This window comes from Molothrus aeneus, chromosome 4 (genome assembly GCF_037042795.1).
Source record: "Molothrus aeneus isolate 106 chromosome 4, BPBGC_Maene_1.0, whole genome shotgun sequence".
In the NCBI taxonomy this organism is placed as follows: domain Eukaryota; kingdom Metazoa; phylum Chordata; class Aves; order Passeriformes; family Icteridae; genus Molothrus; species Molothrus aeneus.
The window spans coordinates 73,147,049-73,167,563 of record NC_089649.1 but is presented as its reverse complement, the minus strand read 5'-3'; the positions used below and the strand labels follow the sequence as shown (position 1 = coordinate 73,167,563).

General features: G+C 60.0%; 1 protein-coding gene across 1 annotated transcript; it reads right to left on the bottom strand.

Moving 5' to 3' along the window:
• Positions 1-8,382: 8,382 nt before the first annotated feature.
• On the bottom strand, positions 8,383-20,197 carry EMX1 (empty spiracles homeobox 1). Its single transcript, XM_066549272.1, has 3 exons — positions 19,834-20,197; positions 17,882-18,066; positions 8,383-9,077 (listed from the first exon to the last, which is right to left on the bottom strand). The coding sequence occupies exons 1-3, from the start codon at positions 20,195-20,197 to the stop codon at positions 8,910-8,912; spliced, it is 717 nt and encodes a 238-aa protein (XP_066405369.1). The 3' UTR covers positions 8,383-8,909.
• Between the last annotated feature and the right edge of the window lie 318 nt (positions 20,198-20,515).

Below are 20,515 nucleotides of genomic sequence, written 5' to 3'. Positions count from 1 at the left end.
CTAGCTAACAAAACTCAGAATGGCTGGCACTGCATGGAGGGAGATCAGGGGCGAGCTCAGAGCTGCCTGCACAGCACAGACATCACCCAGCACATCCTGTGTCCATGGGAGCTCAGTCCTCACTGCTGCTGCACAACACCAGCTCTGCAGAGACCAAGGGGAGCGTGGATGTGATTGATCAGGCCATTGGGAATGCCCAGTGTTGATTTCCTGCCCATCCCACCCCAGCACTCGTGCACTGAAGAGGAATTGCCGCGTCCGTGTGCCCAGCGAGGGGGCACTCCATCCCTCCATCCCTCCATCCCTCCATCCCTCCATCCCTCCATCTCTCCATCCCTCCATCCCTCCATCCCTCCTCCTGCTCCTGCTCCTCCTGCAGACACTGCTGGTGGCATCCTGCCCTTCACTGCGAGACTGGCTGGCCCTGGATCCCACCCCCTGGAATTCCCCAGGGCCTTTGGCCTGGGTTTCAAGATCCTGGAAAGCCGAGGTGCCCGCGGGTGGAGTGTTGGAGCAGAAATGGTGCTGGAGCTGCTCTGTCCCTCTGCACAGCCCTGAGGGGGCTTTGTCCCACCCAGCACCCTCTGACAGGGGTGCTGCTAATCTGAGGTGGTTGGCTAAGCCACGCTTTGCTGAGCTGGTGTCTAAGGACAGGGTGTGGTTTAAGTTTGGATCAATCCCCAGCTGGGCAGGCAGTTGGACAAGGATCATGGCAGCCCCTTCCAACTGGAATTCCTCCTCTCCTCTCCTCTCCTCTCCTCTCCTCTCCTCTCCTCTCCTCTCCTCTCCTCTCCTCTCCTCTCCTCTCCTCTCCTCTCCTCTCCTCTCCTCTCCTCTCCTCTCCTCTCCTCTCCTCTCCTCTCCTCTCCTCTCCTCTCCTCTCCTCTCCTCTCCTCATTATACCTCTTTCTCTTTCTCTTTCTCTTTCTCTTTCTCTTTCTCTTTCTCTTTTCCTTTATTTTTCTCTTTCTCTCTTCTTTTCCTCTTCTTCCTCTTCCTCTTCTCTCCCCCATTTTTGCCAACCCCTCCACCAGCACAGTCAGCTCTGCCCAAGTCCTTGTGCTGGTGCAGACAAGGACCCAAAGCCAGGTCCTGGCAGCTGTGCTGAGCTGGTGGCAGTGACACTGCACCTTCAGAGGGGACACTGCCCTCTGGGGACATCTGTCTGTCTGTCCATCTGTCTGTCCCTTCCAGCTTTGGGGTGGTTAAAGGGGAGAGCTGAGTCACCCCCACACTGCTCTCAGTCCTGCCCTCCCTGGGCTTGGGGGCACAGTTTGGCTTTCTGGTACCTCACGAAATTCTGGTATCTCACAAAATTCAACAAGAATTCACCCCAAAATCCAAGCCTGAGGGAGTCCCTCAGCTTCATTTGGAGCGTGGCCACCAGCAGAACATTCCAGAGGCAGGGTGTCCCTGCAGGACCCATTTCCCTGCAAGTTCCATGGCCCTGCAGGTTCCATGGCCCTGTAGGATCCCATGGAGAGGGCACCGTGGTGGTGTTGGGGTGGCACAGGTTCTTCCCCTTCAAATGCCAATTTCTGTGGGCTTGGGGAGGGTGGGGGGAAAGGGGAAACCAAATCCCCACTGACACAGAATGTATTTGATGGATTTATTGCAATGCCTGCAACAGGATCCACACCATGGAGCAGCTCAGGGCCCCTGCTCCTGCCCTGCCCTGGTGTAAATCAGGAGGAATTGCACAAAGGGGATGGATGCTGTGGATTTCAGCAGGCAGGGCAGGAGGGGCAGCTCCAGGCCCCTCAGAGCTGCTGTTCTGGGACAGCTCCTGGTGCCAAACAGTGCTGGGAACCCAGAGCGGGCCCTGCTCACCCCTGGGGCTGCTCTGGGTCACACCAGGGCCAGCACAGCTGGGTTGGGCCCAGGGCAGTCCTTTAATGCACTAAATGAGATGAATGTACCTTCCAGAGGATGCTCCCACCCCAGCTGGGATCTGGGGAGGCCACAAGGAGGTGACAGCTGTCCTGGGGACATTTCCATGGCCATCTGTCCTACTGGCAGCACCCTGGGACAGAGAACTCCTGCAGCAGTGAGGGGGGAGCCCGGGGAAGGGGAAAAGGGACATGGCAGGGCCCAGGGAATGGGAAAAGGGACATGGCAGGGCCCAGGGAATGGGAAAAGGGACATGGCAGTGCCCAGGGAAGGGAGCAGGGATGGGGCAGTGCCCAGGGAAGGGAGCAGGGATGTGGCAGTGCCCAGGGAGGGCAGCAGGGATGTGGCAGTGCCCAGGAAGGGCAGAATGGACACTGGCAGTGCCCAGGGAAGGCAGCAGGGATGTGGCAGTGCCCAGGAAGGGCAGAATGGACACTGGCAGTGCCCAGGAAGGGAGCAGGGATGGGGCAGTGCCCAGAGCAGCTGTGAGCCTGGAACAGAGCCTTTCCTTGGGGCTGTGGGGCGCTGGGGGTGCAGGTACCCCCGGCACCACTTCATGGGGTGTGTGGAGCAGGGAAAGGCTCCTGTGAGGATGAGATTCCCGTTGGCCAGAGGGGCTCTGCCGCAGGGTGGCAGCAGGGCCGGGGCAGGGGCAGCTCTGGGGCTGACTGGGAGAGGGCTCCTGGCTCGGGTGCCTGCCTGGGGCAGCCTCCCCCCTTCTCCCTTCCCCGAGGGTCCTGTTCAGAGCTTCCTCATCCCAGGGTTCTGTTTGGAGCAGGGGGAAGGAGGAAGGGATGGAGGCTGTGCTCTGCTGTGAGATCCCAGAGAGGAGGGAGCAGAATTTGGGTTTGTGGGTGATCACAGAGCAGAGGGGTGGTGTCTGAGCTGGGGTTACCTGCAAGGGATTTCCAGTGGATGAAAGCAGGCTGGGCTCTGCTGCCATCAAGGAAAGCCAGGGATTGATCAGGTTCTGCCTGGGGAAAGAGCCAGATCCCGGTTTCCCCGTGGTGGGAGAGGCTGTGGGTGCTTTCCCTGCACACACATCACCTGCAGGGATCACACATCGTTAGCAGGGCTGCCCATCCCGTGTCCTGATTGTGGATGAGCCCTCCCTGGCAGGGGTTTGGAATGGGGTGAGATTCCAGGGCCCTTCCAACTCAAACCATTCCACCATTCCCTGCTGCCAGAGGAGGCTGGAGAAGTGACCATCCAGTGACCATCAGCAGGGGCTGGATCCCCTCAGAGCACAGACCCCGGGTTTATTAAAGCCAAGCAGCTCCGGGGAATGCAGGGGGCCTGGTCCTGGGGAGGGGCTGGGCACCAGCTTGGGGATGTCAGAGGAGCTGTGCTGTGAGCGTGCCTCGGCTCAAAGGCAGCTGCTCCGTCACACAAGTGACAATGACAGGCCCTAAATGAGTCTGGGTTGGTGTCTGCCCGCACAAACCCCGTCAGACTTGCTTGGCTTTGTGTGGCAGCAGAACGGGGCTCAGGCAGCTCGGCAGGGTTTGTGCTGAGCAGTGAAACACCCCGGGCCTGAGTCAGCCCTTCCCAGGCAGGGCTACCTCTGCCAGCCTCTGCCAGCCTCTGGCAGCAGTGGTTCCTCCCAGATTTTGTCCCAGTGTCACTCCCAGTGCCGTGGCCCTACCCAAAGCACTGGGCAGAAGCTCCTGGGGGAGCTGGGGAGAGCCACCAGGCCCTGGGCTCAGTTCCCTTCTCCACCTCCTCTGGCAGCAGGGAATCAAGGAATGGTTTGGGTTGGAAGGGCCCTGGAATCTCATCCCATTCCAAACCCCTGCCAGGGAGGGCTCATGCACAGTCCTTGCAGGTCTGGGGTGGGGAGGTGGCCCTGGACACCCTGGGATTGTCCCCACACCTCCCAAAGCCAGTGCATCCCCCTGGGACAATCAGGACACTGCAGGTCCCTCTGTGCTGCCCTCCCCTCGCTGTCCCCAGCCTGGTGACGAGCAGGACGAGGGCTCTGCATGAGGAGCACGTTGTGGTGGCCCTGTGCTCCCAAACCCTTGGGAACACAGAGTCCTTGGGCATCCCAGCCCGGGGACACCGAGATCACAGTGTCCCCAGCTGAACCCACCTGGTGTGGGTCCAGCACCCCAACGAGGGCTGGGGTTGGACTTTTTCCAAGGCAGCAGGAAAGCTCAGCAGCCCCAGAGCTGAACCTCTCCAAAGGCACTTCCAGTGCCAGGCAGCTCCAGGCTGGGATCCCTCCTGGAGCAGCCCCAGAGCCGGGAGCTCCTGGTCCCTGCCCCGTGGTGGGAGCAAAGGGAATGACCCACATGGGAACGTCACATGTGGGAATGTCACATGGGAATGCCATGTGGGAATACCCCACATGGGAATACCCCACATGGGAATGTCCTACATGGGAATACCCCACATGGGAATGCCCCATATGGGAATGTCCCACATGGGAATACCCCACATGGCAATGCCCCATATGGGAATGTCCCACATGGGAATACCCCACATGGCAATGCCCCATATGGGAATGTCCCACATGGGAATACCCCACATGGGAATGCCACATATGGGAATGTCCCACATGGGAATGCCACATCGAAATGCCCGACATGGGAATGTCCCATGGGAATGCCCCACACAGGAATGTCCCCTATGGAACATGAAAATGTTTATGGAAATGCCCCATATAGGGCATCCAAAAACATTCCTCCTCATGCCCCTCAGTTTCCCAAAAATCTCACTTCCTTATCAAATCAGGACACTATGTCATATGGGAATGTCCCACATGGGAATGCCCCATATGGGAATGTCCCACATGGGAGTGTCCCACTTGGGAATACCCCATGAGAATGTCACATGGGAATGTCCCACATCAGAATGTTCCACATGGGAACGTCCTGCATGGGAATGTCCCTCATGGGAACGCCACATGGGAATGCCCCACACAGGAACGCCACACGGGAATGTCCCACATGGGAATGCCCTACGTGGTAGTGCCACATGGAAATGCCCCACACGGGAATGCCCCGCTTGGGAATGCCACATGGGAATGTCCCACGTGGGAATGCCCTATGTTGTAGTGCCACATGGGAATGTCCCACGTGGAAATGTCCCCCTCAGCCCTTCCAGCAGCTCTGGGGCCGGGACACGGAGCTGGGCCACGGCTCCACGTGTGCTCTGGTTGTCAGGCCAGCGAGCGGTGCCAGGCAGCTCCAGAGCCCAGCCAATGACACCGCTCTGCACGCTCGTTTAATCACTAATTAATCTCCTCATGCACAGACCGGAGCCCTGGGTTGGCGGGAAGGAGCCCGAGCGCTGCATTCCCGGTTTGCTGTAATTGGGAACGAGGGAGGGAACGGGGAGCGCCGCTCACATCGAGTCCTTCCCCTCGGCACAGAACAATGACGAGACCATCGGCTCCCGGAGCATTTAATTAGAAATGGCGCGCTTAATTGATTTCTTGGCTATGTTAATTAAGGAATAATGAGGACCAGGTTGCAGCACGAGGTGCCAGCGAGAAGTTCTGAGTGTCTCTCCTGGAGGATGGGTCTGGTGGCTGCTCCCTGGGACAAGCCCAGGGTGGTGTCACCCATGTCCCAAACCTCCCAGCCTGGGCACAGCTCAGCTCCTTGCGTTTTTCCTTGTTGCTCCTTTTCCTGCTCCCCTCCCTGGGCTGTGCCAGGTCCTGGCAGGATGGCAGGAGGTCCCTGTGGGGTCACCTGGCCAATGCTGGACCCTGCCACCTGGGGACAGGAGACGCTGGGACATCCCTGGCAAAGCCGCCTGCCCGAGGGATGGGCTGTCCCCTCCTCTTGGAGGGCTGGGATGGAGATCCAAAGTCTGGGATGGCCTTGGGAGGAGTGTGGGGGTCCCAGGGTGTGAGACCCCCCTGGGCAGAGCTCCGGGTACAGATCAGCTCCTCTGGGATGCTCTGAGGACAATCCCAGGCTGGGATCTGGAGTCCTGGTGCTGGTGGCTGTCCCCAGCTCCGGGTGTGTCCCCAGATCTCTTCAGGAAACACCACTTTGGGCTTTTTACTGGTTTTTATGGCTTATTCCACACTTGGCATCCACTCATCCTTGGATCTGAGCACACCCTGACAGCAAATGCCCCGGGAATGGCGAGGGGACAGCTGCCAGCACCACGTCTTCCAGCGGGGTGGGCACCCTGGACACCCAGGGACACCCCCAGGCACCCTGGGACATCCCAGAACACCTCCAGGACACCCTAAGACACCCCAGGGACACCCCCAGGACACCCTGGGACATCCCAGAACACCTTGGGACACCTCAGGACACCCAGGGACACCCCTGAGACACTCCCAGGACACCTTCAGACACCCCAGGATACCCTGGGACACCCCTGGGACATGCCCAGGACACCCCAGGATGCCCTGGGACACCTCTGGACACCCTGGGACACCTCCAGAACACCCCAAGACACCCCCAGCACACCTTTGGGACACCCCAGGGACACCCTGAGACACCCCGAGACACCCCGAGACACCCCTGGACACCCTGGGACATGCTGGGACACCTCAGGACTCCCAGGGACACCCCTGGGATACGCTGGGACGCATCCCAGACACCCTGAGACACACCAGGGACACCCAGGACACCCCCAGGGCACCTCTAGGACACCCCTGGGATACCCTGGGATGCCCTGGGACACCCTGAGACAGCCCTGGGACACCTCCAGGACACCCCAAGACACCCCTGGAACACCTGGAGGACACCCTGAGTCACCTCAGAACACCCCGGGACACCCCCAGGACACCTTTGGGACACCCAGGGACACCCCGGGACACTCTGGGACACCTCTGGGACATCCAGGGACGCCCCCAGGACACCTTTGGGACACCCAGGGACACCCCTGGGACACCCTCGGGACCCCCCCGGCTCGGTCTGTTTTTAACCCCTGCGTCTCCAGCGGCCGCGAGTCCCCGTGTCACCCCCAGATTGTCCCAATAAACGAGGTCACACACACTGGCTGTGCTCCCAGCTCCGTGTGGGATTCCAGTGGGAATGTTGGGATTGAAAGGCCCTGTCTGAGGACAGGGTTATTATGGGCTGGCTCTCCAGGGAAGAAGCTGCTGGGGATGGGGATTTTCCTTGGAATGGTTTTCCCTGGATGTGGGGAGGGAGCAGGAATGATGAATTTTGTGTGTTTGTATATAATTATACATAAATAATTGCAAAATCTGTATAATGCTAGAGTACAAAAATATGTATAATTATAGGCATAATATATATAATTATCATCTAGTACATATAATAAAATATATAAGCCAATTGATATATTTTAAAATATGTAATTAGATATTATTATATATAATATACACCTCAGAAAGCACAATCTATATTTTATATATACATATTGCATACAAAATATATGGTGTGCATACTAATAAATATATATAAAATATAAATTATAAAACACAATATACACATTATATATGCATCTGTATGTATATGATTTATTAATGTGTATATATGTGTATATATGCTATATTTTATATATTATTATTTCATATTTTTACATATATATATAATTTTTATATATATATGGTTTGGTTTTTTGGGATTTTTTTTGTTTTTTTTTTTTTTTTAATATTTATGTGTGTTTTCCCCCAAATTCCAGGAAAACCTGGGAGGGGCTCCTGACCTTTCTGCCCTCAGCTGCCCCGACTGGGGGGTCCCGCTGGGGCCAGCCCTGGGTGTCCCATCCCTGCAGGGACATTCCCGAGGGATCCGCAGGGAACTGGAGCAGCTCGGGAGCTCTCCCGACACCCAATCCCTGTGCAGGTGTGGGGCTGCCATTCCTGGAGCTGCCACATGCCCGTCACACCTGTGGGATCCTGGGGACACACCCAGGGACACCCCCGGAGACACCCCACATACCTGTCACATCTGTGGGACCCCCAGGGACACCCCTGGGGACACACCTAGGGACACCCCACATACCTGTCACACCTGTAGGACCCCCAGGGACACCCCTGGGGACACCCCACATACCTGTCACACCTGTGGGACCCCGGGGACACACCCAGGGACGCCCCCGGGGACACCCCGCATACCTGGGACACCTGTAGGACCCCCAGGGACACCCCACATACCTGTCACACCTGTGGGACCCTGAGAGGACACCCCCAGGGACACCCTGGGACACCTGACACACCTGTCACACCTGTGGGTCCCCGGGGACACACCCAGGGACACCCTCAGGGACGCTCCACATACCTGTGATACCTGTGGGACCCCCAGGGACACCCCTGGGGACACCCTGGGACACCTGACACACCTGTGATACCTGTGGGACCCCCAGGGACACCCCACATACCTGTCACATCTGTGGCACCCCCGAGGGGACATCCCTGTCCTCACCCAGTGCCATGGAGCCACCAAACTCCCCCTGTTCCCTCTCTCCCAGTGCCCCCCAGTGCCTCCCAGTGGCCGTCCCACAGGGACCCCGCTGTCCCCACCCCTGGCGGGTGTCCAGGTGAGTTTCCAGCAGGTTTTTCCTTTATTTCCACGCAGTAACACTCACTACAGCCGCTACCTACGGGAGGGAACGCACGCACACGGGCACGGGGAGAGAGAATAAATTAAAACAAATCGTCATAAAAAAACCCCAAACGATGGGAACAACGGAGAAAATAAGGGAGGGGAAATGAGAATAAAAAGGCAAACGAGGAGGGCTTGGAACACGGAGCCTCGGGTGGGAGGCGGTGGGTGCATCTCCCGGGCCGCAGCGCGGGGAGGATGCGCTGGGGGCCGCCCTGGCAGCCTCCTCTCCCTGCTCGGCGGGGCGGCAGCGCCCCGAAAGCCCCTCCGAGGGTGGCCCCGGGCGGCGGGGGGACGGGCACGGGCCCCGGCCCCGGGAAAGGCCGCGGGCGGCGGCGGCGGCGTGGCCGTGTCCCCAGAGTGTCCCCAGAGTGTCCCTAGAGCGTCCCTAGAGTGCGGTGGGTGCCGCCGCCGGGGTCCCCCCTGCGTGCCGCGGGCTCCTCGCCATGCTGGCCGCACCTGCAGCCCGGCCCTGCCTTAGTCGTTGGAGGTGACGTCGATGTCTTCCCCGCTCGACTGCTTGGTGGCCAGGCGCCATCGGTTGATGTGGTGCGAGCCCTTCTTCTTCTGGTCCGAGTCGGGGCCCTCCTCCTCCAGCTTCTGCCGTTTGTATTTCGTCCGCCTGTTCTGGAACCACACCTTCACCTGCAACAGGAACCACAGCTTCACCTGGGCACACAGGAACCACACCTTCACCTGCAACACACGGGAACCACACCTTCACCTGCAACAGGCACCACAGCTTCACCTGCAACAGAAACCACACCTTCACCTGGGCACACAGGAACCACAGATTCACCTGCAACAGAAACCACACCTTCACCTGGGCACACAGGAACCACACCTTCACCTGCAACAGGAACCACACCTGCACCTGCAACAGGAACCACAGCTTCACCTGGGCACACAGGAACCACACCTTCACCTGCAACAGGCACCACAGCTTCACCTGGGCACACAGGAACCACACCTTCACTTGGGCACCCAGGAACCACAGCTTCACCTGGGCACACAGGATCCACACCTTCACCTGCAACAGGCACCACACCTTCACCTGCAGCACACAGGATCCACACCTTCACCTGCAACAGGAACCACACCTGCACCTGCAGCACACACACAGCGCCTGTGGGCTCCACCACCAGGCCTGCAGGGCGGGAGGCTCGGGATTCCCTGGAGAGTGGACAGACTGGCTCTGGGCCTGGCCTGTCCCTGTCTCCATCCCTGTCCCTGTTCCTATCCCTGTCCATGCCTCTGTTCCTATCCCTGTCTCCATCCCTGTTCCTGTCCTGTCCCTGCTCCTCTTCCTATCCCTGTCCCATCCCTGTCCCTGTCCCTATCCTTATCCCCATCCCTATTCCTATCCCTGTCCCTACCCCTATCCCTATCCCCATCACTGTCCCCATCCCCATCCCTGTCCCTGTCCCCATCCCTGTCCTTGTCCTATCCCTGTCCCTATCCCTGTCCCTATCCCTATCCCTGTCCCTGTCCCTGTCCCTATCCCTATCCTTATTCCTGTTCCTATTCCTATGCCCATCCCTCTCCCCGTCCCTCCAGGAGCGCTCCCACAGCCACCCCACCATGCCTCAGTTTCCCACAGCAAGGTGGGACACGGGGCACAAATGTGGCACAAATGTGGCTGCTGCCACCTCACAGTCCTGCAGAAACACAGGGGGGTGAAGGACACTTGGTGACACCTCAGACACAGCACAGGTGACATTCCCTACAGCACCCAGAGCCTGACACCTCAGACACAGCACAGGTGACACTGCTCACAGCACCCAGAGCCTGACACAGACACAGCACAGGTGACACTGCTCACAGCACAGGTGACACTGCTCACAGCACCCAGAGCCTGACACAGACACAGCACAGGTGACACTGCTCACAGCACAGGTGACACTGCTCACAGCACCCAGAGCCTGACACAGACACAGCACAGGTGACACTGCTCACAGCACAGGTGACACTGCTCACAGCACCCAGAGCCTGACACAGACACAGCACAGGTGACACTGCTCACAGCACAGGTGACACTGCTCACAGCACCCAGAGCCCGTCAGCCCGAGCTGGGCTTGGCCTGGACTGGCACAGAATGGGGAAGCAGCCAAAGCCAGCCCTGTTCCAGCTGCCACTGCTGCCAGGATGCCACTGGCACAGCAGCTCCAGTGACACTGGGATGATGCCTGGGGCCATCCCCACTCCTCCAGCCAGGACCAGAATCCCAATTATCCATCATTAATTGACCACTGGTGCCAGGGTGCCACTGGCACAGCAGCTCCAGGGACACTGGGATGATGCCTGGGCCCATCCCCACACCTCCAGCCAAGACCAGAATCCCAATTATCCATCATTAATTGACCACACCGAGGTTCCAGGAGACCTTTCCTGCTCTGCTGGTGCCAGACTCTGTCCCAGGAGCCCGAGCAGAGTCTCCATCCCTGGGATCCCACCCAGGAGCCCTGACCCACCCCACAGTCCTGGCTCCAGCGCTGGCAGCAGGGGCTGGGCTGGGGACAGGCAGCAGGGCCTGGGGCACTTTGGGATGCTGGGGGCACTCACAGGGTCAGGGGGCACCGAGGGAGGTGGGATGGCACAGGCAGGGATGGGGATGGGGATGGCAGGGATGCAGGATGGGGAATGGCAGCGGTGAGGGATGCAGGGATGCAGGGATGCAGGATATGGGATGGCACAGACAGGGATGGGGATGGCACAGGTAGGGATGCAGGGATGCAGGATATGGGATGCAGGATGGGGGATGGCAGCGGTGAGGGATGCAGGATGCTGCAGGAAGCAGAGTGGACGGGGTAAGGGATGTGGGATGCTGCAGGCAGGGTTATGGGATGCTCCATCTGGGAATGAGGGGCGCTGCGGGCAGTGCTGAGGGATGCTGCAGGTGGGAGGCTGCAGGCAGGGGTGCAGGATGGGGTGCAGGATGCTGCAGGCAGGGATGGGGGGTGAGGGATGGCAGTGGGGTGGGATGGGGATGGCAGTGGGGCAGTGGTGCAGGATGTGGATGCCGCAGGTGGGAACCAGGATGCCCCCGGCGGGATGAGGATGTGCCCTCGGTAGGATGAGGATGCCCCCGGCGGGCTGCGGACGCTGCCTGGCTCCCAGCCCAGCCCAGCCCGGCCCAGGCTGAGCTTTCTCCCGCAGCCGTTCGTGCCCTGCAGCCGCGGGCCCCGCTCAGCCCATCCCGGGACCATCGGCCCTTTCCCCTCAGCCCCGGCACGGCCGCTCCCTGCTCCGGAGCCTCCCCGGGCCCGCACAGCCCGGCATTCCCAGTATGGGGGCCAGGACTCCCAGTTCGGGTCAGCATTCCCATCCCAGCCCGGCATTCCCAGTTCGGGGGCCAGGACTCCCAGTTCGGGCCAGCATTCCCAGTTCTTGGGCCGACATTCCCATCCCGAACCATCATTCCCATCCCAGAGCAGCATTCCCAGCTCAGGCCGGCATTTGGGACCTGCATTCCCATCCCAGGCATTCCCATCCCAGGCATTCCTACTCCAGCCTGGCATTCCCATCCCAAGCATTTCCATCCCAGCCCATCATTCCCATTCCAGCCCAGCATTCCCATCCCAGGTCAGCATTCTCATCCCGGGTCAGCATTCTCATCCCAGCATTCTCATTCCTAGCCCAGCATTCCTATTCCAGCCTGGCATTCCCATCCCAGGCATTCCCATCCCTGGTCAGCATTTCCATCCCATCCCAGGCATTTCCATCCCAGCCCATCATTCCCATCCCAGCCCAGCATTCCCACCCCGGGCCGGCATTCCCTGGAGCCACACCAGCCCAGCAGCAGCCGCTGACTTTGGGCTGCCCCGGCTCGGAACGGCTCCTCCTGGCAGCGGGACACAATCCCGGGACACGATCCATTGCCTTTCCTGCCTCTGGGGCATTCCCGGGACACGATCCATTGCCTTTCCTGCCTCTGGGGCATTCCCGGAGCCGTGCCGGGCTGGCGCCTTTCATCCAGGCGCCGCGGAGCACTTTGCAAACTTTAATTAAACCTCCGGGAGAGGAGAAGTTGCCTTATCCCTAAATTGTGGAAGGGGAACCGAGGCACAAAGCGATTAAACCTGCCCGAGCAGTTCAATCTGTGCCGGAGCGGGCCGGGGGAGCGGCGGCTCGGCTGGGCTCGGTTCCTGCGGCTCCTCGGGATCCCCGGCTGGGAGCGGGGATGTTCCCGGGCTGGAGGAGCTCCCGGGCCGCGTCCCTCGCTCCAAAGGCCGCAGCCACGGCGGGAGAATTGCGGGGAGCTCCCAATGGCAGCGGGGATGAGCTGGCCCCGAGCTCCGGGAGGAATCGCTCTAAAGCCCCGAGCCCGGGGCTCCATCCCTTCCCAAATGAACCCTTCTCGTGCCGCGTGTTTGTGCATGCCACGTCCCGGCCCCGCCGCTCCCGGGGCTGGCTCTGTCCCCCGGGGTCACCTCCCGGCCCGAGCTCCTGCTGCAGGACAGGGACAGGGACAGGGATGGGACAGGGACAGGGACAGGGATGGGACAGGGACAGAGACAGGGACAGGGACAGGGACAGGGACAGGGACAAGGACAGTCCCCGAGGTGGCTCCTGCATCCCTGTCCTGTCCCTAAGCCCGGCTCCCATCCCTGTTTCCCTGCACATTCCCAGCTGTGCCGTGCCCCGAGGGCCACCAGTGACATCCGATGGCAGCGCGGAATCAGCGCTGCCCCCAAGGTGACATTGCCATCACCACTCGGGGACAGTTAAAATCACTGTGGAGCTTGCCCAGGCGGTGACACAAAGGGTGAGGGCACGGGGTGGCCCTGGATGGGGACAGGGAGGCAGCAGCCCGGCTGTCACAGGGTGACCCTGCCCGTGCCAGGTTGTCACCCCAAGTGCCACCACCCCCACTGGCACTGCACCTCTGCCTGTTCCCGCGGGGACTTTCCTCATAAAAACCCCCCAAACTTCTCCGGTTTGTTTTTGGGGACAGCTCTCAGGTCAGGGGACAGCTGCCAGCCCTGGGCCTCACACGGGGCCCCTCTGCAGCTCTATCTGGGCATCTTTCTCCTCCTGTGATTCCCAGGCATTCGCTCCGTTAATTATTAATTATTAATTACAGCCAGCACCGAGCCCCGGCCAGGGCTGCCCTGTCCATGCAGGGACAGCTCCAGGAGGGGACAGCAGGATATCTAGGGACCCCATAATCACCCCAAAACAAGGAGGGGACAGCAGGATACCCAGGGACCCCAAAATCACCCCAAAACAAGGAGGGGACAGCAGGATACCCAGGGACCCCAAAATCACCCCAAAACAAGGAGGGGACAGCAGGATACCCAGGGACCCCAAAATCACCCCAGAGCTGTGAGGGGACACTGGGATATCCAGGGACTCCATAATCACCCCAAAACCAGGAGGGGATATCCAGGGACTCCATAACCACCCCAAAGCTGTGAGGGGACAGCAGGATATCCAGGGATTCCATAATCACCCCAAAACCAGGAGGGAACACTGGGATACATGGAAACTCCATAAAAATCCCAAAGCTGTGAGGGGACAGCAGGATATCCAGGGATTCCATAACCACCCCAAAGCTGTGAGGGGACACGGGGACACACAGGGGCTCCATACCCACCCCAAGCTCCCCCTGCAGCAGCCAGGGGGAGGCCTCTGCTCAGGGAGTGCAGATTGGAGACCCCAGGTGGGGTTTGCCCCATGAGGTGCCAGGTTGGAGCGGCTCTGCTGGGAATTCTGGGCTCCATCATGCCAGAGGAACCCAGGGAAGCGCCTTCCCAGCCCAGACTGCTCCCATGGCAGGGGAAGTGACCTGGTGCCACCAGTGAGGCCATGCCCAACCCGCCAGGACACAGCACGGTGCCCCCAGCTCGTCCCATTGCCAGCACACATCCCAGATCCCAGCCTGGCACACGGCCCTGGGCACCACAGGGCATGGGGGCCCTGCTGATCCCAAAGTACCCACAGGGCATGGGGGCCCTGCTGATCCCAAAGTACCACAGGGCATGGGGGCCCTGCTGATCCCAAAGTACCCACAGGGCATGGGGGCCCTGCTGATCCCAAAGTACCACAGGGCATGGGGGCCCTGCTGATCCCAAAGCACCCACAGGGCATGGGGGCCCTGCTGATCCCAAAGTACCACAGGGCATGGGGGCCCTGCTGATCCCAAAGCACCCACAGGGCATGGGGGCCCTGCTGATCCCAAAGCACCCACAGGGCATGGGGGCCCTGCTGATCTCAGAGCCCAGGATCCCTGCTGATCCCAGAGCCCAGGATCCCTGCTGATCCCAGAGCCCATGATCCCTGCTGATCCCAGAGCCCATGATCCCTGCTGATCCCAATGTCCAGGATCCCTGCTGATCCCAATGTCCAGGATCCCTGCTGATCCCAGAGCCCAGGATCCCTGCTGATCCCAATGTCCATGATCCCTGCTGACCCCAATGTCCAGGATCCCTGCTGATCCCAATGCCAGCACAGTGCCCATGATCCCTGCTGATCCCAATGTCCATGATCCCTGCTGATCCCAGAGCCCATGATCCCTGCTGATCCCAGAGCAATGTCCATGATCCCTGCTGATCCCAGAGCCCAGGATCCCTGCTGACCCCAATGTCCAGGATCCCTGCTGATCCCAATGTCCATGATCCCTGCTGATCCCAATGTCCAGGATCCCTGCTGATCCCAGAGCCCAGGATCCCTGCTGATCCCAATGTCCATGATCCCTGCTGATCCCAGAGCCCAGGATCCCTGCTGATCCCAGAGCCCAGGATCCCTGCTGACCCCAATGTCCAGGATCCCTGCTGATCCCAGAGCCCAGGATCCCTGCTGACCCCAATGTCCAGGATCCCTGCTGATCCCAATGCCCATGATCCCTGCTGATCCCAATGCCCAGGATCCCTGCTGATCCCAGAGCCCAGGATCCCTGCTGACCCCAATGTCCAGGATCCCTGCTGACCCCAATGTCCATGATCCCTGCTGATCCCAGAGCCCAGGATCCCTGCTGATCCCAGAACCCAGGATCCCTGCTGATCCCAGAGCCCAGGATCCCTGCTGATCCCAGAACCCAGGATCCCTGCTGATCCCAGAGCCCAGGATCCCTGCTGATCCCGGTGCCCTCACCCTGCCCAGACCCGCCCCCAATGCCCAGCTTGATGCCACCTGTGTCACAGCCCTGTGTCCCCATCACACCCAAACCCCCCTTGCTCAGACCATCCCAGATCCCTTCAGAGCCCTCCCTGCACCTTCTCCACCCCGATCCCACTTTTGGATTGATTTCCCTCAGGGCCCTGAGCTGCATTTTGTTCCCCCAGCCCCTTTGATTTTGCTGTTCTGGGCCTGTTGTTCCAATCTCACCCCGAATTAACGCAGCTCCTCGGCAGGAGATCGGCTGGGAAGGGGTTAAACACCTGCACCATCCCCAGCCCATATCCCAAGGCATTTCCTGATGCTGGGCAGGACCTGAACCCTCCTCACCTGCCCTGGGCTGCTCCAGGTGCTGCTCCCTTTTCCCCCTTTTCCAGGGGGAAAAGCAGCTGGGAAATAGGGCCAGGCACAGCCATGAGCTGCAACCCCCTGGGAATTGCTAAATCCGTGAAAAAACGGTAAAACCCCCCAAAATGTGGATTCAGGTGTAGGGCCCCAGGTGAAAATACACCTGTGTCACACCAGGATGGGTGTCATGGGTAAAGCAGGCTGGTTTTCCATGGGAATTTGATTCCATGCAGGATTTGTCACTGAATATTTAATTAGTAATAATTATAATCATGGTAATAATAACCATAATAATATCCTGGGTTTGGCACAGCCACCAGCCCCTGGCTATCCCACTCCTCTGATCTCAATACCCGGGTGTCTCCCATCCCTCGGCACACTGAAATTATTTCCCTCCAGGTAATTAAAACAGATTTTTTTTTTTTTATATTTTTCCAAAGCCACAAAACAGAAAGGAAAAACGTTTCCCTGCAGGCTGAAGCCCCAGAGCCGGGGGCTGTTCCCGGATGGATCCGTGGGGCCGCGGGAAGGACGGAGCCTTCCCCGGCCCTGCCGCTGCCTCCCGTGGTCCCCGTGCTCGCTCCCTGCCAGCAGCAGCAGCCGCTTCCCAAAATCACGGAAACACCACACCACCAAACAGCCTGCAGCACCCGAGGAATGAAAATTTAAAACATCTCCGTGGCCTCTTTGCACCCTGAAACCTCCCTGGGATTTGGGCTGGATGCCGTTGCTGCGCTTCCCCAGGAAATGGCATTATTGCATTCAGGCTCCGGGCAGCGCTGGGAAAGGCCAGGGAATGGCTAAGCTCCCCCTGGGGCATCCCACAGCTGCCCTTTCCACCCCGACAAGTTCCTGGCTGTTCTTTGACCTTTGGGTTTTGTCCTTTTTTCCCCTTTTTTCCCCCCATTCCAGCCCGGAGAGGTGGCGGCAGCAGCGGGAAGGGCCCTGAGCCGGTGTCGGCGCTGAGCCCCGCGAGCTGCAGGCTGGGACAGCATCACCCTCGGGATCCAAACACCCTGGGGATTTGGGGGGCTCAGTCCCTGCTTCCCAACACCCGCAGCTGCTCCTTTCCTCCGTCCCTGTGCCGGTGACATTTTCCTCCCAGGAAGTTCCTGCTCCCAGGGACGCGTCTGGAGGTTTTGTTTGGCAGAGCCTGGGCAAGGATGAGCCAGGCGGGTACTGGGAACACCCACGGCTCCAGCTTTATTTCCCAACTAAATTTAAGCTTAAAATTTCAATTAATTCAGCACATAGGCCCAACCACCTCACCAGGATTTGGGGAAAAACTTTCTCCCTTCCTGGGAAATAAAACTCCTTCTCCTGGAGCGGTTGGGAACAGCCGCTCACCGGGACACCGGGCTCGGACGCACAGAGATGCTCAGCCCCAGCTCCCACATTTTCCCCCAGCTCTGTACACTTTTCCTTTCATCCTCGTGCTTCTCCTGGGTCTCCTTACATCTAAATTCCTGTGAAATGTCTGTTGTGATCCCAGAAAGTCTCACCCAACACCAGCGCCCTGCGGCAGCACCGTCTCACACCCATCCTGAATTCCGGGTGCTGGTGCACAGACCCAGAGCTGCTCGGCTCAGCCACGGTTTTCCAGCTTTCCAGGGAAGCCTTCAGCCTGCTGCTCCTTTCCTAACTGGATTTTTAAATCCACGAATTTCTCCCAGGCCAAACACCCCAAACCAGCGAGAAACAACACTGGGAAAGCGCTCGGGAGAGCGGGACAACACCAGAGCTGCATTCCCAACCCCAAACCTGCCACAGCTCCTGGAACACCAAAAGCTGCCTGACAAAAACCCCAAACCCACCCCGAGGAGCCCCAGGACTCCTGCAGGCTCTGGGGGTGTCCTGGGGAGTCCCACTGGGGTTTCACACGGGAGCGGCGTGCGGGGCTGGGGCCGCTGCTGGGACAGGGAGGGACACCGGGGACAGGCAGGAGGGACACGGCGGGACACGGGGGGACAGGCAGGTGGCAGTACCTGTGTCTCGGAGAGGCTGAGGCTGCTGGCCAGCTGCTTGCGCTCGGCTCCCACCACGTAGTGGTTCTTCTCGAAGGCTCTCTCCAGGCGCAGCAGCTGCGATGGGGAAAAGGCCGTGCGGATGCGCTTGGGCTTGCGGGCGAAGGGGCCGTGCAGCAGGAGGCTCTCCTGGGACACCTCGCTCCCTGCGGGCACACACAGAGCTCAGCGCGGCCCCGGCCCCCCTCGGGGTCACTTCCCGGCCCTGTGACACGGCAAGGGCACAAAAAGGGGAATTGAGGGGGTTTGGGAGATTTCCCCACCCTGAAATTGCGGGTTTTGTGCCACGTTCTGGATCCTCTCAGGCCCGCGGTGGGGTTGGACACGGCGCAAAAGGGAGGGCAGGGAGAGAGAGAAAGAAATAAAGAAAGAGAGGGAGAAGGGATGGATGGGGAGAGGAGCAGGAAGAGGAAAGAGAGGAAGAGAAGGTGGAGGCAGAGAAAGAACTGAGACAGAGAGAAAAAGAAATTATAAAATAGGAGGAAGACTGAGAAAGTGACAGGAAAAATAGAGAAGAAAAACTAAGAAAGAAAGAAAAAGTGGAGGGAAGAAAGAAAGAGGGAAGGGGACACGGAAAGAGAGAAAGTGGGAAAGCAATTTTTAAAAGAGGGAAAGAAAGAGAAAAGGAAACAGAAGGAAAAGAAAGTGAAAGGAGAAAGAGAGAGAAAATAAGTGGGAGAGCAAAAAAATAGAAAGAAGGAAAGAAGCAAAGAACAACGAACGAGAGAAGAAAATCTGTAAAGCGAGCGAGCGAAACAAGGTAGAAAGAAACGAAAGCAAGGGAAGAAAGAGAAAATTAAAAGAGGAGAGAGAAGGCGGGAGAGAGGGACGGCTCGGGAGAGCGGCGGGCCGGGCTCGGGGCCGGGGGGGAACCGGAGCCGCTCCCGGGGCCGAGGGGGCCGGGCCGGAGCCCCCGGGCGCCGCCGGCAGCGGCCGCGATCCCCGGCGGAGCTCCGGGGACCAGCGAGGGGTTGGTGCCGAGCAGATAAAACTAATCCGGGCTGCGGGACCCCCCGGCACCGCGGCGGGACAGAGGAGACGGCGGTGGAGGGGAAACGGAGAGGCAAAAAAAAAAAAAAAAAAAAAAAAAAAAAAGAAAAGGAAAAAAAAAAGGAAAAAATAAAGAGAAAGAAAAAACATGGGAAAAAAAAGGAAAGAAAAGGACGCAGCTACAGAAAGGAAAAGGAAAAGAAAGAGGATAGGAAGGAACGGAGAGAAAGAAAATAAAGATAAAAGAAATAGAGACAGAATGGGAAAATTAAGAGAAAGAAAGAATGAACGAAAAGAAGAAAGAACGAAAGAAGCAAAACAAGAAAGTGAGGAAAAGAAAGAGAAGGAAAGAAAGAGAAGAAAGAAATAAAGAGAAGAAAAGGGATCGAGGGAAAATCTACAGAACCAAACAACATCTCTCTGCGCAGCCGAGATCCACGGCACCGAAATCCTTCCCTTCGTTCCCGGGAAGGAGAAAACCAAATTCCCGGCTCGGCTGCGCACGGAGGCGGCGGCGCCGGTCCCGTCCCCCGGAGCTCCGCGATGCTCGGCCGGGACTCTGCGGGGCTGCGGCAGAGCTCCGGCCGCGGCTGTGCAAAGGCACCGGCACCGGGGGTGCGGAGACACCGGGGCTGCGGAGACACCGGGGCTGCGGAGGCGCCGGGTTCTTGGAAGCACCGGGCGTTCGGAGCCACCGGGCGTTCGGAGCCACCGGGCGTTCGGAGGCACCGGGCATTCGGAGGCACCGGGCTCTCGGAGGCACCGGCCCCGGTACGGAGCGCCCGGAGCCCCGGCCGTGCGTGCAGGCACGGCAGCAACAGGTCCTGCGGTGCAGGCAGAGCCCCCCGAGCCCCGGTGCGGAGCCCCGCAGCCCCCGGGGCCCCGGCAGCGCTCGGCCCGCGCCCCCCGCGGGCCCCGCTCACCTTGGAAGCGGTGGCCGAAGAAGCGGTTCCGCAGCACCCAGGGGTAAAAGTTGAGCGGGTCGCGGTGCTGCGGCCCGAAGAAGGGGTGCGGGTGCGGCAGGGCCGAGCCCCCCAGCTGGGGGGGCCCGACGGGCAGCGCCGGGTGCCCCACGGCCTCGGGGAAGACGAGCTCGGCGCTGCCGTACAGGGCCCGGCCGGCGGCTCCCTGGAAGCCGGGGGCGAAGGCGGCGGCGGCGTCGGCGGCGGCGGCGGGGCCGGGGTAGGCGAGGGCGGCGGGGCGCGGGGGGTCCTCGGGGCCCAGGGGGGTGTCCTTGCCCACCAGGGACTCGATGGTGAAGCAGCGCTTCGCGGACGGCTGGAACATGGTGTGAGCCGGGAGCGGGGGGGGGGCCGGAGCGGGGCCGGTCCTGCGGGTGCGCGCGTGTGTGCGGTGTGTGTGTGTGTGCGTGTGCAAGAAACCTCCCCCTGGGCACGGCACACACACGCGGACCCGCGGCCCGCACCCCTCCTTCCCTCCCTCCGCCCCCGCCCCGCCGCCCACCCGCGGGCGCCCACGCAGCCCCGAGCCCCGGGCGGCCGCTCCAGCGGCGGGCGGTACCTGCGGGGCCCGCGGGGGCGGCCGCACCTGAGCCCCCGCCGAGAGGGGAGGCCCGCGGAGGCAGGGCCGGGATGGGGAGGGCAG